This window comes from Camelus bactrianus, chromosome 6, assembly GCF_048773025.1.
Source record: "Camelus bactrianus isolate YW-2024 breed Bactrian camel chromosome 6, ASM4877302v1, whole genome shotgun sequence".
NCBI lineage: Eukaryota > Metazoa > Chordata > Mammalia > Artiodactyla > Camelidae > Camelus > Camelus bactrianus.
The window spans coordinates 83,423,493-83,439,677 of record NC_133544.1 but is presented as its reverse complement, the minus strand read 5'-3'; the positions used below and the strand labels follow the sequence as shown (position 1 = coordinate 83,439,677).

The 16,185-nt window shown below is 43.2% G+C and overlaps 2 protein-coding genes across 5 annotated transcripts in view; both read left to right on the top strand.

The window, feature by feature from the left end:
• The first annotated feature begins 93 nt into the window (after positions 1 to 93).
• On the top strand, positions 94 to 4,690 carry PIGBOS1 (PIGB opposite strand 1). Of its 3 annotated transcripts, XM_074366164.1 has the most exons (3): positions 94 to 229; positions 1,447 to 1,703; positions 3,190 to 3,323. In XM_074366164.1, the coding sequence occupies exon 2, from the start codon at positions 1,520 to 1,522 to the stop codon at positions 1,682 to 1,684; it is 165 nt and encodes a 54-aa protein (XP_074222265.1). In that variant the 5' UTR covers positions 94 to 229; positions 1,447 to 1,519; the 3' UTR covers positions 1,685 to 1,703; positions 3,190 to 3,323. The 3 variants fall into 3 exon arrangements, with proteins under 3 accessions (XP_074222265.1, XP_074222264.1, XP_074222263.1); XM_074366163.1 differs by lacking the exon at positions 94 to 229 and having other exon boundaries at positions 252 to 1,703; XM_074366162.1 differs by lacking the exons at positions 94 to 229; positions 3,190 to 3,323 and adding an exon at positions 4,556 to 4,690 and having other exon boundaries at positions 1,493 to 1,703.
• Positions 4,691 to 5,429: 739 nt separating this feature from the next.
• Positions 5,430 to 16,185, top strand: part of RAB27A (RAB27A, member RAS oncogene family) — a 64,021-nt gene continuing 53,265 nt past the window's right edge. Inside the window, exon 1 of one of the 2 annotated variants that reach the window (XM_045506315.2) lies at positions 5,430 to 5,560. The gene's annotated coding sequence lies outside the window, so the exon portion shown is untranslated. Of the gene's footprint in view, positions 5,561 to 5,668; positions 9,105 to 16,185 lie in introns of those variants that run through there. The other variant, XM_010969484.3, reaches the window with a different exon arrangement.

The following is a 16,185-nucleotide window of genomic DNA, read 5'->3' as shown; positions in this document are numbered from 1 at the left end:
TGGCCGGTGCTGCTGGTTCGGGCCACACCTCTACGCTTTGCCGCGGGCTCTCCCGCGCTTTCCCTTCCACATTTCCTTCTCATAGGATTGTTGCCCTCCTTTGGGTTCATGGTCTATGCTCCCAGGGGTCTGGAAACTGCTGGAAGGAGCCGGGGCTCACCTCTGCGGGGGGGAGGCTGGAGGCGGCGCTGATCGGGACAGAACGGTCGGAGGTGTCTGAGTGGTAATGGTAATAGTAACGATAATTATAAACGTAAGTGTTGGTGTAACAGCGTACCGTTTGGGTGATCTCACATAACTGAGTCGAACGACGTAGGCAGGGTAGGGATAATTTAGCCTGTGGTACAGATGTGGAAAATGAGGCCCCCCCAAAGGTTAAAAGACCGGGCAGGGTCACTTAACGAGCTAGTGGCAAAGGGGAACCGTCCCATTTACATGGCTTAATTATCTGTTTTCCAAGGAGCTGACTTACTGATGTCTCTTTTTTTTACACTTAGCAGTTGTTGAAGCAAAGCGTTCTTGGTCAAGTTGTCACTTGTTAATGTAAAGTCCAGGAGAAAACAGGCTTTTTCTTTCCCAGATTAGTTTAAATTACAATTTTGACAATATATTAAGGGCAAGCAAGTTTTTAGTACCAGTTCTGCCACTATTGATTTTTTGTGACCTCGGAGGCTGGTTTAGGAGGCTTTGAGATACTGTTATAATAAAAATTTTAAAAAAAACCCATGTAGTTTCTTCGCTCTGCTTTCTTCATTCATAAACATCTACCTAGTGTCTCCTGAAACTATAGGACTTCTTAGAGACTATAGACTATAGCAAGAAGTATAGTTTTCCGAGAAGTGCTGCTAGAGTCTTACCTACTCAGTTCTTAAAAGTAAAACCAGCCAAGTCTCCGTTATATTTTTGTCCAAAATGGGTGGCACATGACTTAGGGGTGAGGTCAATATGTACCTATAACGTCAAAGGGAACTAAAAAATCTTTCAGCTTGTTTTTAGAAATTGTTGTTTTTAATCCTACATATTGCCATAAAACATGAAATAGTAAAGAAGGGCTATTAATGAAAAGTAACAATTCTCTTTGTTCTACTTCCAGATTGGATTGGCAACTTTCAATTTTTTGAGGGGCTGTTTCTGTTTATAGCTTTGGTATGCCTTTAAAGGCATAAAGAGTATGTTTCTTCCCTCTCTCACAGTTTTGCCACTTAAAAAACTATGCATTTAACACGACTGAAAACACTATCATTTAGATTTGTCTTAAACCATTCTTTAACCATCATTTCTCATATTCCCTGTGAATTTATATTCCTGTTTTAGTTATGTTAATAAGCAATACTTACATATTACAACAAAAGTACTGTTCATGCAGGAGCAAAGTAGTGACATGAAGTCTTTAAAAAGGATATTGTGCTGAGTTATTGCTTTGCTTCCCATTTTGTACCTATACAGATCTGAAGAGATTTCCTGAGCGTGGAGTGTTTTTTCAAAACCACCCTTGCACGGTGCGGTGTTTGTTGAAAAAATGTTTGGGAGATTGACTTTTCCACAACTGCTTTTTGCTAGCATCCTTGGAATTGCTGGAGGATTATATATTTATCAACCCATGTTTGAACAGTATTCCAGAGATCAGAAGGAATTAAAAGAAAAGTTGAAATTGGCACAAGACTCAGAAGAGAAGAAAAATTAATACTACATGGAGTTGATCTGTAATTGCTTAAAGTTCCATTGAAATTATGCTTTGACTATAAGCTAGTAAAAACTTGTCAAATAGTTTTAAATATTAATAAATAATACATAATGATTTTAAATGCTTTTTAAAACTAGCACTGTCAGTGTTTACTGTGCTTTTGCCATTTTATGTCTTCTCACCAGGACAGATTAGTAATTTCCTTTTAAGCAAAAAGGAGTGTCTTAAGGGATATTTTATTTTCTAGTGGAGGCTTATTTTTCTGGGAATGCAGCCTATACATTGGCAGTATAGACTGTATTTATAAAATAGCTGGGAGTGGCATTTATATATATACCACACTATATACACACAATATATATTATATACCACACTATATACACAATAGTGTGTATAGATGAAGTGAACCAAGTTAACTACCTCAGGCAGAACAGCCCTCATTCAGCCTTCAGTTAGCCTGGTTTAATGTAGTTCAGCAGTCTTTCAGTTCTAGCCCTTCTCTTCCCAGGCAGAATGGGGGAGTAAATTGAAAATTCGGGTGGCTCATATCAAACTGACGTTTCAGAGAAGGTAGATGGTGTCACATAGAGTGGTGAAAGCGACACAGCTTAATTGGCTTAACCCACTAATAACGGTGGTCAGGGAGGAGTTGACTTACTATGAAGCTGTTCACGTAGGTAAAAGGTTTTCTGGAAAATTGCTGAAAACATACTACTTTAATTTATATTTTCAATGAGAGGTATAAATATAATACATATGTGTAAAATCCTTTAAATCAACTCATTTTGTTATTTTTTTGAAAATAATTTCATTATAACTTAATCTATCTGTGTTGAGTGGAGACCAACATAGGTAACTTTAAAGAAAAAAAAAATTGAAGGAAAAATTACAAAGTAGTACATGCTTATTAAAAAACCCAAACAATTCAGAAAAGAACAAAGTGAAAATTACCATTGTTTGGCACACATTGATTTAATCAGCACCTTTAACAGTTTAATATGAAATTTTGAGCCCATTTTTCTTCTATGCACATTAAAAATATGTATGTATATAAATCTAATTCACGTACGAAGTATCTGCTCTGGACAGGCTTGGCTTTGCCTGGCTACCAGAAAACTAGGGTTCTGTACTGTGTGTCTTCTCATTGTGGGACCCAGGCTCAAAGAGCAGCCCCTCTGGGATATGACACAGGTTAGGATTGAGAGAGATTGAGGCTGAGAGGAAACATGGAATTGTAAGCTTCTGCTCACTTGTGGCAAATGTCTCATGCTGTTGATTTAGAGCATATCATATGGTCCCTGCCCAAAGGTGAGGGCAGGAACAGACTCTTCCTACAGGATGCATGGTCAGGTCACATGACCATGGGTAAGACTACATTATCTTGTTATTCAAGGAATGATAATCCTACTTGAACTGCTCTTGATCTTCTTTTTGAGAAGGATGCAATTGTCAGTTTGGTAGTCACTTAGCAAGTGCCAGAGGATAAGTTGATTTTTTTTTTCCAGTAAAGGTATTACAGCTGTTCAAATTAAAGCCTCAGGAGATACTACTTCACATACACTAGGATGACTCCAATCAAAAAGAGGGGAAATAATAAGTGTTGACAAGGATGTGAAGTTGAAACCCTCGTACACTGCTGGTGAGAAGGTACAATAGTGCAGCTGCTGTGAAAGTTTGGAAGTTCCTCAAAAAGATAAACATAGTGTTACCATATGACCCAGCAATTCTGCTTTAAGGCATATATTCCAGAGTAGTGAAAACATGTCCACACAAAATTTTGTACATGAATGTTCATAGCAACATTATTGTAATAGCCAAAAAGTGGAAATAACCCAAATGTATCAGCCAGTGAATGGATAAACTGGTGGTAGTATATCCACACAAGGAGTATTACTCAGCCATAACAAGGATGAGATACTGATGCATGCTACAACACGAATAAGCTGACAACATGAAAGAAGCTGCATATAAGAGGCCATGTACTGTGTGATTCTAATCATGATGTGCCCAGAATAGGTAAATGCAGAGAGACAAAGCAGATTAGTGGTTTCCAGGGACTAAGGGGAAGAAGGGATAGGGAGAGACTGCTAGTGCATATAGGGGCAGTTTTTTGGGTGATGAAAATGTTTTGAAACTAGATAGTGGTGATCAGTGACAGCTTTGTGAATATATTTAAAAACACTGGATTGTACACTTTAAAAGGGTGAACTTGATTGTGTGAGATTATATCTCAATAAAACTGTCAGAAAAAAAAAAGGTACTGCATCTAGAACAGCAACTGCAGTTGAGGTAGTCTGTTGCTTTCTGCCATTATCCATCTAGTATGTGAGTGTTGGTGGCGGGTGAGGGGGAGCGGTTGGGGAGCAGTGTAGAATATATGTAACAGAAAATTTACTATTTAACCATTTTTAAGTTTACATTTCAATGGCATTAAGTGTAGTCACGTTGTGTAACCTCCGTCACCATCTGCCTCTAGAACTTTCTCTGTTTAGTTTTTTCACAGCCCAGAAAGGTGACTTGAATGGCAATATAGAGATACCTCACTCCTGTATCCTTCAAATCTTTGAAGGTGGCATTAATGTCCACAATTCTTTGCATGAATCGCTTCTAATTTACTGTTTTAGCCAGTGAGGTTTCAGTTGGTACTTTCTACCATAAGGATTTGGTATGGACTGAATGCTTCCCCTCGTTCCTATGCTGAAACCCTACTCCCCAGTGTGAGGGTATTTGGAGGTAGGACATTTGGGAGATAATTAGGTCATGAGGGTGGAGCTCTTGTCAGTGGGATTAGTGCCCTTTTAAGAAAAGGTACAAGAAAGATGCTCTCTCTCTCTCTCTCTCTCTCTCTTTCTCGCCCATGTGAGGATACAGCAAGAAGGTGGCTGTCTGCAAATCAGGAAGAAGGCTTTCTCCTCACACGGTGAATCTGCCAGCAGCTTGATTGTGGGCACCTCAGCCTTCAGAACTGTGAGAAATACCTGTCACTTAAACCACTCATTTAATGGTGTTTTTCTATAGCAGTCTGAGCCGGCTCAGGCAGGACTCTTCCTGTGAGGTCAATGTGAGGTCTCTGCTAGCCACTGACTATATGTGTATCCTACCTGCGGGCCTGGGCTTGGGGAAGAACACAGAGTGGGTCCTGTAAAACAAAGCTTAGCTACACCTACATTTATCTTACCCCACGAACCCCACTCTAAACTGAGGGACTGTGGTAGCATTGACAGCCTCCTTATACCAGTCTTAGCTAAGATCATGCATCCAGCAGTCATCAAAGTCTGAATTCCTCTTTCCCCAGTGCACATTTATCCTAGTTAAAGGCCTTGAGTCTTTGGTAGGAGCAGAGGAAAGTTTATGGTATATTCTTGTGGCACTGAGGAATCCTTCCTCAGGGAAATAGAGCTTCTTCAATCATTGGATCTGAGTCTATGTGATGACTTAAAGCAGGAAACTGGTGAAAGGCCATGATTCCTCCTGTGGAGACAGACAGCCTTCTACTCACTAGGTCTTGATTTCCTTTTAAAAATACATATTTGAGTCAAGAAACTCCCCTTCTCTCCCCAAAACAAAAACACCCAGTCTGTCTTTTCCTTGAGAACACCATGACCTGTTAGGCGTCACCACACATCCCTGTGGGTCAAGACACCCTGGCTGCACTCCAGCCTGGCTGCCCATGATAGTAGTTACATGGGCTGCCATCTGTTCCTTGCTGTTTGGGGGTTCTTTTACTTCTCATTGTTACTCCAGAGCCCTGTTGCAGCAGCGTCTTCTGTCAGTCTCAGCTCATACAGGACAGCGCCGCTGAGCTTTTCAGAGATGTCCGTGGCCTCCTCACCAGTGCATCAGTGAAAGGAGTATCATCAGAGCCTTCCTTCCCAGGTAACACAGTCAGTGGTTCTGAGGCCACATCACAGATCCATGTTAGTCCCAAGGGCAGGAGGGCAGGGTAGGGAGAGTAAGGGAGTTAAAGGGGAAAGCCAAGGCAATGATAGATTCTTGAGGGGCCCACTAGATTTGATCCTATGGGATTTTCTGAAGAGAATTTTTAAAGTTTTTTTAACTATTATTTTGAAATAGTTTCAGACTTAAAGATCAAGTGTAAAAAAGTACAAAGAATTTCCACATCCTTGTTATACAGATCCTATAAATGTTAACATTTAACCACAATTGCTTTAATCTTTCTCTTTTCATATATATGTATGTGTATACACACACTGTTGTTTCTCTGAATCCTTTGGGAATAGAATAAGTTGTCCACATGATTTCCTTTTACCCATAAATATTTCAGTGTGCAATTTCAAAAACAAGGATATTTTCATTTATAATTACTATATAATAATCAAGATCAGGAAGTGAAGACTGATAGGATATTATTATCTAATCTCAGATTTCATCCAAATTCTACCAAGTCCCATTAAAGTCCTTTAGAGCAAGACCAATTTTTTTTCTGGTCTGGAAACTAATTCAGGATCACATTTGAGTTTAGTTGGGATGTTTCTTTGGTTTCATTTATTCTGGTTCTTCAGTCATTGTCTTTCATGACCTTGACATATTTTAAGAATATTGGTCTGTTGTTTTGTAAAATATCCCTTAATCTGGGTTTATTTAAGGCTTCCTCATGATTAGATAGGTTGAGGTTGTACATTTTTGGTAGGAATACTGCAGAAAGGATATGTCAGTATGATTCACAGATTCCTATTATTTATTCAGTGAGTTACGATCAAATGTCCTAAACTTGTTCATTATGGCCTACTTCACTCTCCCTCCCTGTTGCTTTCTTCTTTTTGCTCAGAGGTTCCTAGTTGCTCAAACCAGAAACCCGGGTATCTCCGTGGATTCCTTCCTCTCCCTCACCCACTGCAACCAAGTCTTTCTGATACACTCCCCCAAATATCTCACATCTGTCCGTTCATCTTCATCCTCACGGTCATGGTCGCTGCCTTAACTATTATCCCTCACTTGGATTTCAACATGCTAAGTGGCCTCCCCAACCCATCCTTAGCCTTATAGCCATTAAGAAAATGAGTTCTAAGTTCTAGTCCTGGCTGTGCCTCCTATTAGCTATATGATCTTGGTCAGGTTGCTTAGTCACCTTAAGACTCAGTTTCCTCATTTGTATTATGGGGACAGAATAGTGCTTATTTCAATAGGGCAATTGTGAAAAGTAGATGAGGTGATAAATGTAAAGTTCTAGCATATTAACTGAGTCATCATAGTACATGGTCAATAAATGTTAGCTATTATTATTATAATCATTCCAGGGTTCATCATAATCCAGCCTCTGCTTATTTCTCCAGTTTCTTTGATTGTTTCCTTACACTCAGTTTTTCAGCTTTTCTAAACTTCTTTCAGTTGCTCCAATATCTCATTCTCTCTTTTACCTCCAGGCCATTCCTTTGCTCTCTTTTCCTAGAATTCTCTTCTCTCTCACCTTCTTCCCCTTATCTATCCTTAATTTATAAATCTCTTTCTCTAGAAGTCTTGACTTGGTGTCACTTCTCTGTCTTCCAGTTACACTCTAACTTCCCATATCAAGGATCTCATCTCACTGCATTGGAGTTAACTTGGTGTCTCTGAGGGCAGGATCCCTGAACGTAGGAACCAGTTTACCTTGTTCACTGTTGCATCTCCAGTACTTATCACAGTGCTTGACTCACTGAATGAAATGAATGAGTGGGTGATGAATAGACCACAGCACTGCTGTCTGTTTTCTGATCTCCTCCCTGGAAAACTGGTGACAGCCCTGCCTGGCTGCAGGAGTGGGAAGACTGAAGGGAGAGCCATTAGCAGTTGCTGCATTGTTGGCCCCCTCAAATCTTAGCTGATCGGTGACTCCCAAGACTTCCTCTACACATAAACGTGGGACTACTTTTCCTGTCTTAATCTCCATCAACAACAGTTTGATGGCCCTTCTCTTACCTGGGGAACATCCCTGGAAACCATTACCCGACGGTGAAATCTGTTATCCCTAACTCTGAGATCACTGTGCTATAGTTGCCTGGAACTACCAGATTGAATGTCTAGTAAAATTTGGCAATTTCATATAGTTCATCCTATATGTGATTTTGTAAATAATCTGAGAAGCTAATTGTACTGTAATGCAAACTCTGATTAGTTACAGACTGAAAGGATGATGGAATGGGGCAGGTCGGCCTGAGAGCTGGAATTTGTGATGCAAGTCGAGGTAGAATTAGTGGGAAGGAACAGATGGTAAGAGAAGCTGGACTAGGGCTTCCAGTCACTTTGTTTTGCTTAAGAAGTGGAATTATTTGGTTGAAAGAAGTGCTTTGCCTGAGAGCCACGGGGGCAGGCCCAAAAGCCACTGTTCAGACCCCTAGGCCACTGGAGGAGGAATTTGGCTGCCTCTGCTTCAGGGCCACAGGTTCAAGCAAGCAGGCCCACCCAAAACCGTTGGCGCTGAGAGAAGCCTCTGGAGGGCAGCAAAGGCTAGAAGATTTCTCCTTACAGGGGCTAGTCTTAAAGGTACTACCGCTTGCCTTTTTTTTTTTTTTTAACTAATTGCGCTAATTCTTGGAAATTTAATTTAGAGCGGCTTTATAATCTGAACTAGACCCTACGAGCAGAGACCTTCCCTTCCTCCCTTTGTCATTTCCTTCCAGAAATGTATTCATTTTTTCCTGCCGAAATTTTACTACCCCTGCCTCTGCCCGCCATCCCCCCCCACCCCCATCATTTTCAAGAATCCCAGAGCTTTCCTTCATTCGGAGAAGGCTAGGCCCAAGCCTCCTGAGTGAGGAGCTGGCGGGTCCGGACGGCCAGTGGCAGAGCCGGACGCCCTGCACGGGTGCGGTCCCTGGACCAAAGCGGGCACCGCGAGCAGAACCCTCCCAACCCTAACCACCCACCTCCTTCCCCAGAGCCTCAGGAATCCCAGGTGGGATCAAATTTAAAGCTGCTCAGCATCTCTGGCTACAAGGTGGAGACACCGACCTTATGCCCGGGAAAACACCTTTAGAAAATGGCTTTTGGGGAGGAGATTTGGCAAGAGACATCAAACCATACCTTGCAGTGCATGGATCCCTGAGCAGTTTGTAAATGCCACCCTTCAGTCTCTAAACGAAAACAACGCCCTACTGTTTTGCGCCTTCTAGGAAAGGGCAGCGGAGACAGGCTTGGGCCAAATGAGGCAAGCGGGGCCTTTGCGAGGGTCCCTAGTGGACCACTCGCCAGGTGCGGCGGGAGTGGGGACGGCGCCCGAGGAGGGCGGGTGTGCTCCCCGAGGTGACAGGAGGAAGCGGGAGGTGGAGGGTGGAGAGGAGGTCCCGCCCCCACCTCGCTCTCCTTTACGGGAAGTGATGTGAGACCAGACGGAAAATACCCCCCAAGGACCCAAAAAAGGCCGGCAGCGGGTGGACGCGGCGCGCGCGGGGACAGAGCGGCGTGGGACCGCGGGCGGAACCAGGTGAGGCGGCGGCTGCGGGCGGCTCGGGAGGCGCGCTCAGGCCACCGGCGCCTGGCAAGTGCCAGTCTCTCCGGAGGGTAGAGCGAGGTAGCGGCGGGCAGAGGGGCTGGTCCTGGCGCTGCGGATAGAGGCTGAGGCTCCTCTCCCACTCTGAGTGAGCCTCCGAGAAAAGCTGCGTTGCTTCGCCTAGGACCTCAGCAAAGACCCTGCGGTGACAATCGCGGATGCTGGGGGTCAGCTTAGGCGAAGTGTTGATTAGGTGGCGTCCGAGGTTGGGACGGGGCTGAGGTCACCTCCTGGCAGCCTCCAGGTGCGAGGGTCCCCATCGCGCGGTGGGAGGAAGGAAACTTCTCTGGCAGGAGAGAAGGTCCCAGACCTTCTGCACTGCCCGCCTAGTTTCTTACTCTCTCCCACTGATGTCAGTTGAATGATTTAACGTCTTTACACCTTTGTTGATAAGGGTCTGGATGGCAGGCTGCCTGAGTGAGAGAGGATTCTCCCTTTCCCTGGCAGTCAGATGGAAAACTCTACCTAGCAGCCAGGCCCTCCGGTCTTGACTGGTGGTAGGGCCGATGTGATGACAGGTTTCGCTAACTTGACAAAGCTTTGTCTCTGTCCCAGTAGATCACCGAATAAGCAAAGCCAGGCCTGAGATGAAGAAAATCTTTTGAGTCCTTGATTTTGCCTCCCCAGCATTTTGGCTCCTGCTGGCTACTGAGGCCACATGGCTTCAGAATCTTCTGCCATGGGGTCCTCTTTCTTACCTCTATGGGCTAACAGCTGTTTTTTCCTACAAGATGGATTCTCACTTTTTGGTTGAGTCAGATGTTGGAAGGGGGAGTTGTGTTATGGCATATACATTTTCTGTGATTATTGCTGATTTAATTGGTTGGTGCTCCACTGTTCCTGTTCCTTTTATTTATTTCTGTGTTTATTTCTGTATTTATTTATTTTAGCCTTCTTAGAGACTTGCTTTAGGAGGAAAACGCAATTTGGAAAACAGAATTTCTGCAGATAGTTAGAAATGAAGAAAGGTTAATGTAATCCTGAAAAAGCTTGACTGATGAGCATTCTCTTCTATGTTTTATGTTTTCATTCCTCCTTTCTTCCTTTCCTTTATTCTTTCTTCCTCCCTCCCTCCCTCCCTCCCTTCATTTCCATGGCCTGCCTTGATTTTTAATTTTGATGAGGTATAGTTTATTTTTTCTTCTGTTGCTGTGCTTTTGGTGTCAAATCTAAGAAAGCTTTGCTAAATCCAAAGTCATGAAGATTATTGCCTATGTTTTAAGAGTTTTATAGCTTTAGCTTTTACATTTCAATCTTTGACTCACTTCCAGTTAATGTTTGTATATGGTGTGAGTTAGGGGTCTAACTTAATCCTTTTGCATATGAATATTCAGTTCTTCCAGCACCATTTGTTGAGAAGATTATTTTCCCCCTTTGAATAGTGTTAATGCCTCTGTTGAATATAAACTGTCAATGTAAGGGTTTGTTTCTAGACTCTGAGTTCCACTCAATTGATCTGTATGTCTATCTTTATGCTAGTATCACATTCCCTTTATTCTGTATGTGGTAAGGTTTGAAATTGGGAAGTGTGAGTCCTCCCACTTTTTTTTTTTTTTTTTTCAGCATTGTTCTAGCTATTCTGGGTCCCTTGAATTTCCCTAAGAAATTTAGGATCAGCTTCTCAATTTCTGTTGCCTTGGTTTTAGAAAAGATGTAAGAGTCTTGAAGTGGGCAACAATCTCAAGGAAACAGACTCTTGGTTTTCCTTTTCCAAACCTACTTTTCCCTTAGTCTCCCCCATCTCAGTTAATAGCAACTTCACTCTTCCAGCTGCTCACATTAAACACCCTGGGGTCACCCCGATTCTCTTTTTTCTGTCATACCCCACAGTAGTCCCTCAGCAATCTCCCTGGTTCTACTTTGAGACTATATCTAGAATAATAACTGTTTCCCACCATTTCCACTGTTTCCACCAAGTTCCTATTATTTCTATCACCTGAGTTACTCAAAAGCCTCCTATGGGGCCACTTTGGTTCTACCCTCACCTTCTACAGCCTGTTCTCAACACAGCAGCCAAAGTCAATCATGTCACTCACTCCTGGTTAGCCCCTAATTAACTAGATGGGTGATGGGGGGAATCCCTTTTGCAGTGTATACATGTATCAGATCACCATGATGTACACTTTAAATATCTTACAATTTTATGTGTAAGGTATATAATTAATTGTATCTCAGTGAAGCTGAAATTTTTAAAAAATATGAGCCCCTGCACCCCTGTGTCATTGTTAGAACAATATTGCCTTCTGAAGAGGGTAATTTTACCCTGCATTTACTTTTTATGCCGTGTGCCGGTTGTGCTTGGACCGTATTTATTCCTCTGCCTCTCAGTCAGGAAGTTCCAGTTTACGGTCTGGTTTCCCTTAAGCTGATTACCTCGGGAACAGACATGAGCGCTGAGTTGGAGGATGAGCTATAGGATTGGTAGTTAACTTGACATCCACAAGGTGAGGGGTGTGAAGCCAAGAGCATTCAGCTTGTAGGCCTCGTGTCTAGTCATGCAGGACACCACACTCTTCTTGTGTGATTAAGATCTACTAACACTCGTATTTTATTTAACATTAAATAAAATTTGAGGCCTCACTTACTCAAAAGGGAAGTTCAAAGTTATTCTTCCTTTCAGTCTTTTTGTTTTTGTTTTTATTTGGCCTCTATATATGTTACCCATGAGGCCTCCCATTTAGTGCCTCGGCCACTCTTGGAACCACTCACATATCTGAAATCAGACTTTTGATTATTGAAATTGGACTTTGAATGTGGGGTCAGAGGTTGGGGGCTATATTTAGCAAATTTTTTAAAAATTGCATTTTGGATAAACAACAAATAATTTTTTTTACTATAAGTATGTTCTGTGCGATTCTTGGGACATATTTGCACTAAAAAAATTATTTGTTGGTTTTTATGAAGGCAAAATTAGCCAGTGGCTTATATTTAATCTGGTGACCCTGGCCTGGTAAACCCATGTTTATGCCCAGGAAATGCATTGATCGTGATAATGTCCAAAGAATGACTGAGCTGTGGCTCATTTTGGTGACCGCACGTGTGTCCATTTTAGGGAAGAAAAGGACCTGTAAACTCAAGGAGTATTAGAACTGGAAGGAGGTGGGAGAAGATTCAGCTTCTGTAGTTGAAGCTGTTGTTTTGTAGTTAAGGAAATTCGAATCCAGAGATGTTAAGACATTTTCTCAGATCACACAGTCAGTGGCACGAGCCAGAACCTGAACTCTAGGTCTTGTGGTTGGTCTGCTGCATAATGTTTTCCATTAAGGGATCGTGTGTAAGTTGCTTATGTTTTTGTGCTGACCTTTAATCACTTCTACTGCCACCCTCCCACGATTACTCCTTCCAGTCCCTACATCTAACATGTGGCAGGCAAAGCCATCCTCATGGACACCCTGACTTTTCTCTGAGAACCGCAGGACTGTTGAAAGCCACCACTTGGTTGTATTCCCTGTGACGATGCCAGAAAGCCTGTCTTTCGATGTGTTTTTATTGCTTTTACGGTCTTGTTGATATTTTTGTCCCTTTTGAGTTTTTATTGTCAGATGCTTTGGTTAAGGTGGACTCGCTGAGATTAATTCCACAGCCCTGCCGGTGTTGCCTCGTTGACAGCCTGCCTGCTTTGTGTGGACCAACGTAGTAGATACGTATATGTGACTTAAACTTTAGGGATGTGTCCTTTCAAAACATTGGGTTGTCTTCTTATTATTTTAAAATTATTCGTACCTATTTAAGAAAGCAGCCTTGAAAACAAACATGCTTCCTCTGACTGCCACTAGAATACCGTATTTCAGAGGCACTAATCCTGTTTTCTCATAGTTTTGTTGATGAATTCATATAAAGCCTTACCAGCTGCCCAGGTCAAAGCATAATAATAAAATCAGTTGCCAAGAGACTGAAAAATCTGTTCGTACTAATTAACTGCTATGCATCTGTCCTGGCCTGATCATACCACGTGGGCAGCTGGTCCAGTCTTATCTGGGTATGTCTGGTTACTTATCTCCTGTGTGTTTGTATCCTTTGAAACAAAGACAGCGTCTCAATCGGCTAACTGAAGCTGATGGTAAGGTATTTTGATTCTTGCTGTACTAGCCCGAATATCGGGAGGAGTGAGACATATTGAAATAGGTCTTGACTTAAATGTTCCTTTGAGACACCTGAGAATTTTAAAATATAACCCGTGGTGGCAGTCAGGATTTCCTTGTTTTCTGCAGTTTGTGATTCATTTTCATAATGAGTCTCACCACCACAGGGGAGCAACCCCAGGAATGAGTAAAATGGTCAAGCAGCCCTTGAAAAGATAAGGTTTTGTCTTTCAGTCAGACAGCAGAGACCAAATGTGGCCAAGCAAAGCTGCTGGCTGTTCCAGGCTGGGCTTCCCTTGTCAGGGACAAGGTCATGGGCTTCCTCTGTCAGGGGCAAGGTCAGCTCTCCATCGCCCCCGCTGCTTGGGCACAGAGAGCTGTGAAGTGGGTTGTGGTATTTCCTCAGGGAGTGACTCATCCTGTGTTCCACAGGTCCTGCTTCATTGTGGAGGAACCAACACTGCCAGGAGTTAGTGGATCCATTTCTGGTTTCTAACATTGCCAATAATTAACTAAGGGATATTACACATGCGGGCCTCAGCTGGGCTGACGTCCACCCCTTGTCCCCTGGGGGACATTGGGCAATGTCTGGAAACTTGTCTAGTTGTCACCACTGGGGAGTTACTACAGGCGTTTAGTGGGTAGAGACTGGGGACCCTGCTAAACATCCCACAAGGCACCAGACAGCCCCCTGGTGACAAAGGATTATCCTGCCCAAAATGTCAGTGGTGCCAAGGCCGAGAAACCCAGCGTTAGACAAATCGTTGAACCTCTCTGGCCTGCAGTGTCCGAGTTCCACATTCTCTCCATCATGTAAGTTAACTAAGCCTAACTGCACCACTGTTGTCTTTCCAACCCCTCCCTCACCCCAGTTCTAAGTCATTAAATGTGGAGTAGAGCCCAGGCGTCTGTATGGATATAAGTCTTATAAAAGGGCTCTGACAGGGAGACGAGACCAAGAGTCCCTCCCCTCCGGGATCGCGTGGAGAGAGGGCCTCACCCAGGTGCCAGGTTGGTGATTTGAGAGGAGTGGGCCGGGAGGGGACAGCCTGCCAGTAGGATGTGAGAGCTGGGTTGCTGTGCCTGGCTGCCGCGTGATTCAGCACAGGTGGAAGGCTGCCAGAAAGATCTGAGAGCCCTGTGCCTGAAGGCGGGGTCCCTCAGTTCCTCGGAGACTGTGCCCTCAGCCCGTCAGCTTCACAGACCCCCCAGCCGGCCCCTGGGTCCCGGCGCCAGAGGTGCCCCAGACCCCAGAGTTTCCCAAGGAAATACCAAGACTGGACAGTGTCTTCATTAACACCTCGTTTCCTGCTTGACAAGAGCCTCTCTGGAAGCTGAAAGTCAACAACAAAACCACAACCCTGAGTCAGCAGCCTGTTTTGCTGCCCAGATAAGGAAACCTCATGGGTGACACTCACAGCATCGTGTAATTTAAAGGCTGGTAGGCACCTCCCCTCCACCACCTTAGAGGTTCCGAGCTGTGCCCAAGGTCGAGAGGTGAACTGATAGCAGAGAGGATTCTAGGAGACAAGGCTGCTGGTTCCTGGCTGTGTTCTTTCTATGCCCCATGCTCCTGTTTATTTTTTTTAACTTTTTATTTAATTACATGCTTTTTGTGGTGGGATTCTTTTTTTGTTTATTTATTTATTTGTGGAGGGAGGTAATTAGGTTTATTTATTTATTTAATGGAGGTACTGGGGATTGAACCCAGGCCCTCATGCATGCTGAGCATGCACTCTACCCCTGAGCTGTATCCTCTCCCAGTCATGTTTATTAATTGTAACCAGCAGTGTCTTTTACTTCTGAAATATTACAGGAAGTCGAACAAGTATATTATGATTTTCACCTATGTTAAAGTGGTCCAGAAGTATCTGCTCTATGTGCCCACTGCCAGTTAAAGGCCACCATGATTTCTTGCCTGTTCTGCTGTTTTTCTGGTCCCATTCTTGGTCCCCCGAAGCCCATTCCTCACACAAAGCCAGCGATCTTTGAAAAATGTAGATCAGATCATATCCTTCTTCAGTTTGAAATTCCTCAGTCACTTCGCACTGCAGTTGGTATACGATCCACTTGTTCTAACCATGGTCTGTAAGATTCTCCGTGATCTGAGCCCACTTGGCCTTCTTGACCTCTGCTCGTCCCTGTGCCTCCGTCTTTTAGCCTCATCTGCTTCCTTCTGTTCCTTAAAAATGCCAAGCTCTTTCCTTCCTCAGAGCCTTTGCACTTGCCCGTAACTCTTTTCTTTAGATCCTCACCTAGCTGGTCCCTTGACATCATTCAGATTCAACTTCAAATATCACCTCTCAAAGAATCCTTCTGATCACTCTGTGGAAAGCAGCCTCCCGTCAGTCTCTGTCCTATTACTACTTTATTGTCTTCACAGCCCTTGTTACTATTTGAAATTATTTTATTTTTACGTTCACTTACTTATTGTCTGTCTTTTCCTGCTAAAATGTTCTCTCTATAAGAATGGGGACTTTGTTTTATGAACTTCTATGTGCTTAGCACCTAGAATAATGCCTGGCATGTGGTGGATGCTAACTTAATAGTGAGTGAATGACAGAGTAACTCAGATGTTGGTGTTAGAGAAGACTGCCTGAGAGATTGAGTTCTATGTAATTCCTATTTTCACACACATTGGACTCTATTAAACTTTATTTTATTTTTTAAACTAAAACCAGAATGCCATTTCAATACAAGAGAAATGGAACTATTAAGTAGACTATATTCTTTTCTTTGAAGATGAATGTACTCATTTGCTCTGGTTAAAAACTCCATGGGAAGTAAGTATAAAAGGACGAGGCTACTTGTTAAGCACAGATCAGGCACAGGGACTTAGAAATTAAAAAGATCCAAAGCTTTAGTGCTGGAAGAGGCCTGAAGGATCACCATGAGAATGGTTCCTCAAAACTGGCTGTCCCTGAAAATCACAC

Coding starts and splice junctions, on each gene's coding strand:
- PIGBOS1 (XM_074366162.1), top strand. CDS start 1,520: ATGTTTGGGAGATTGACTTTTCCACAACTGCTTTTTGCTAGCATCCTT.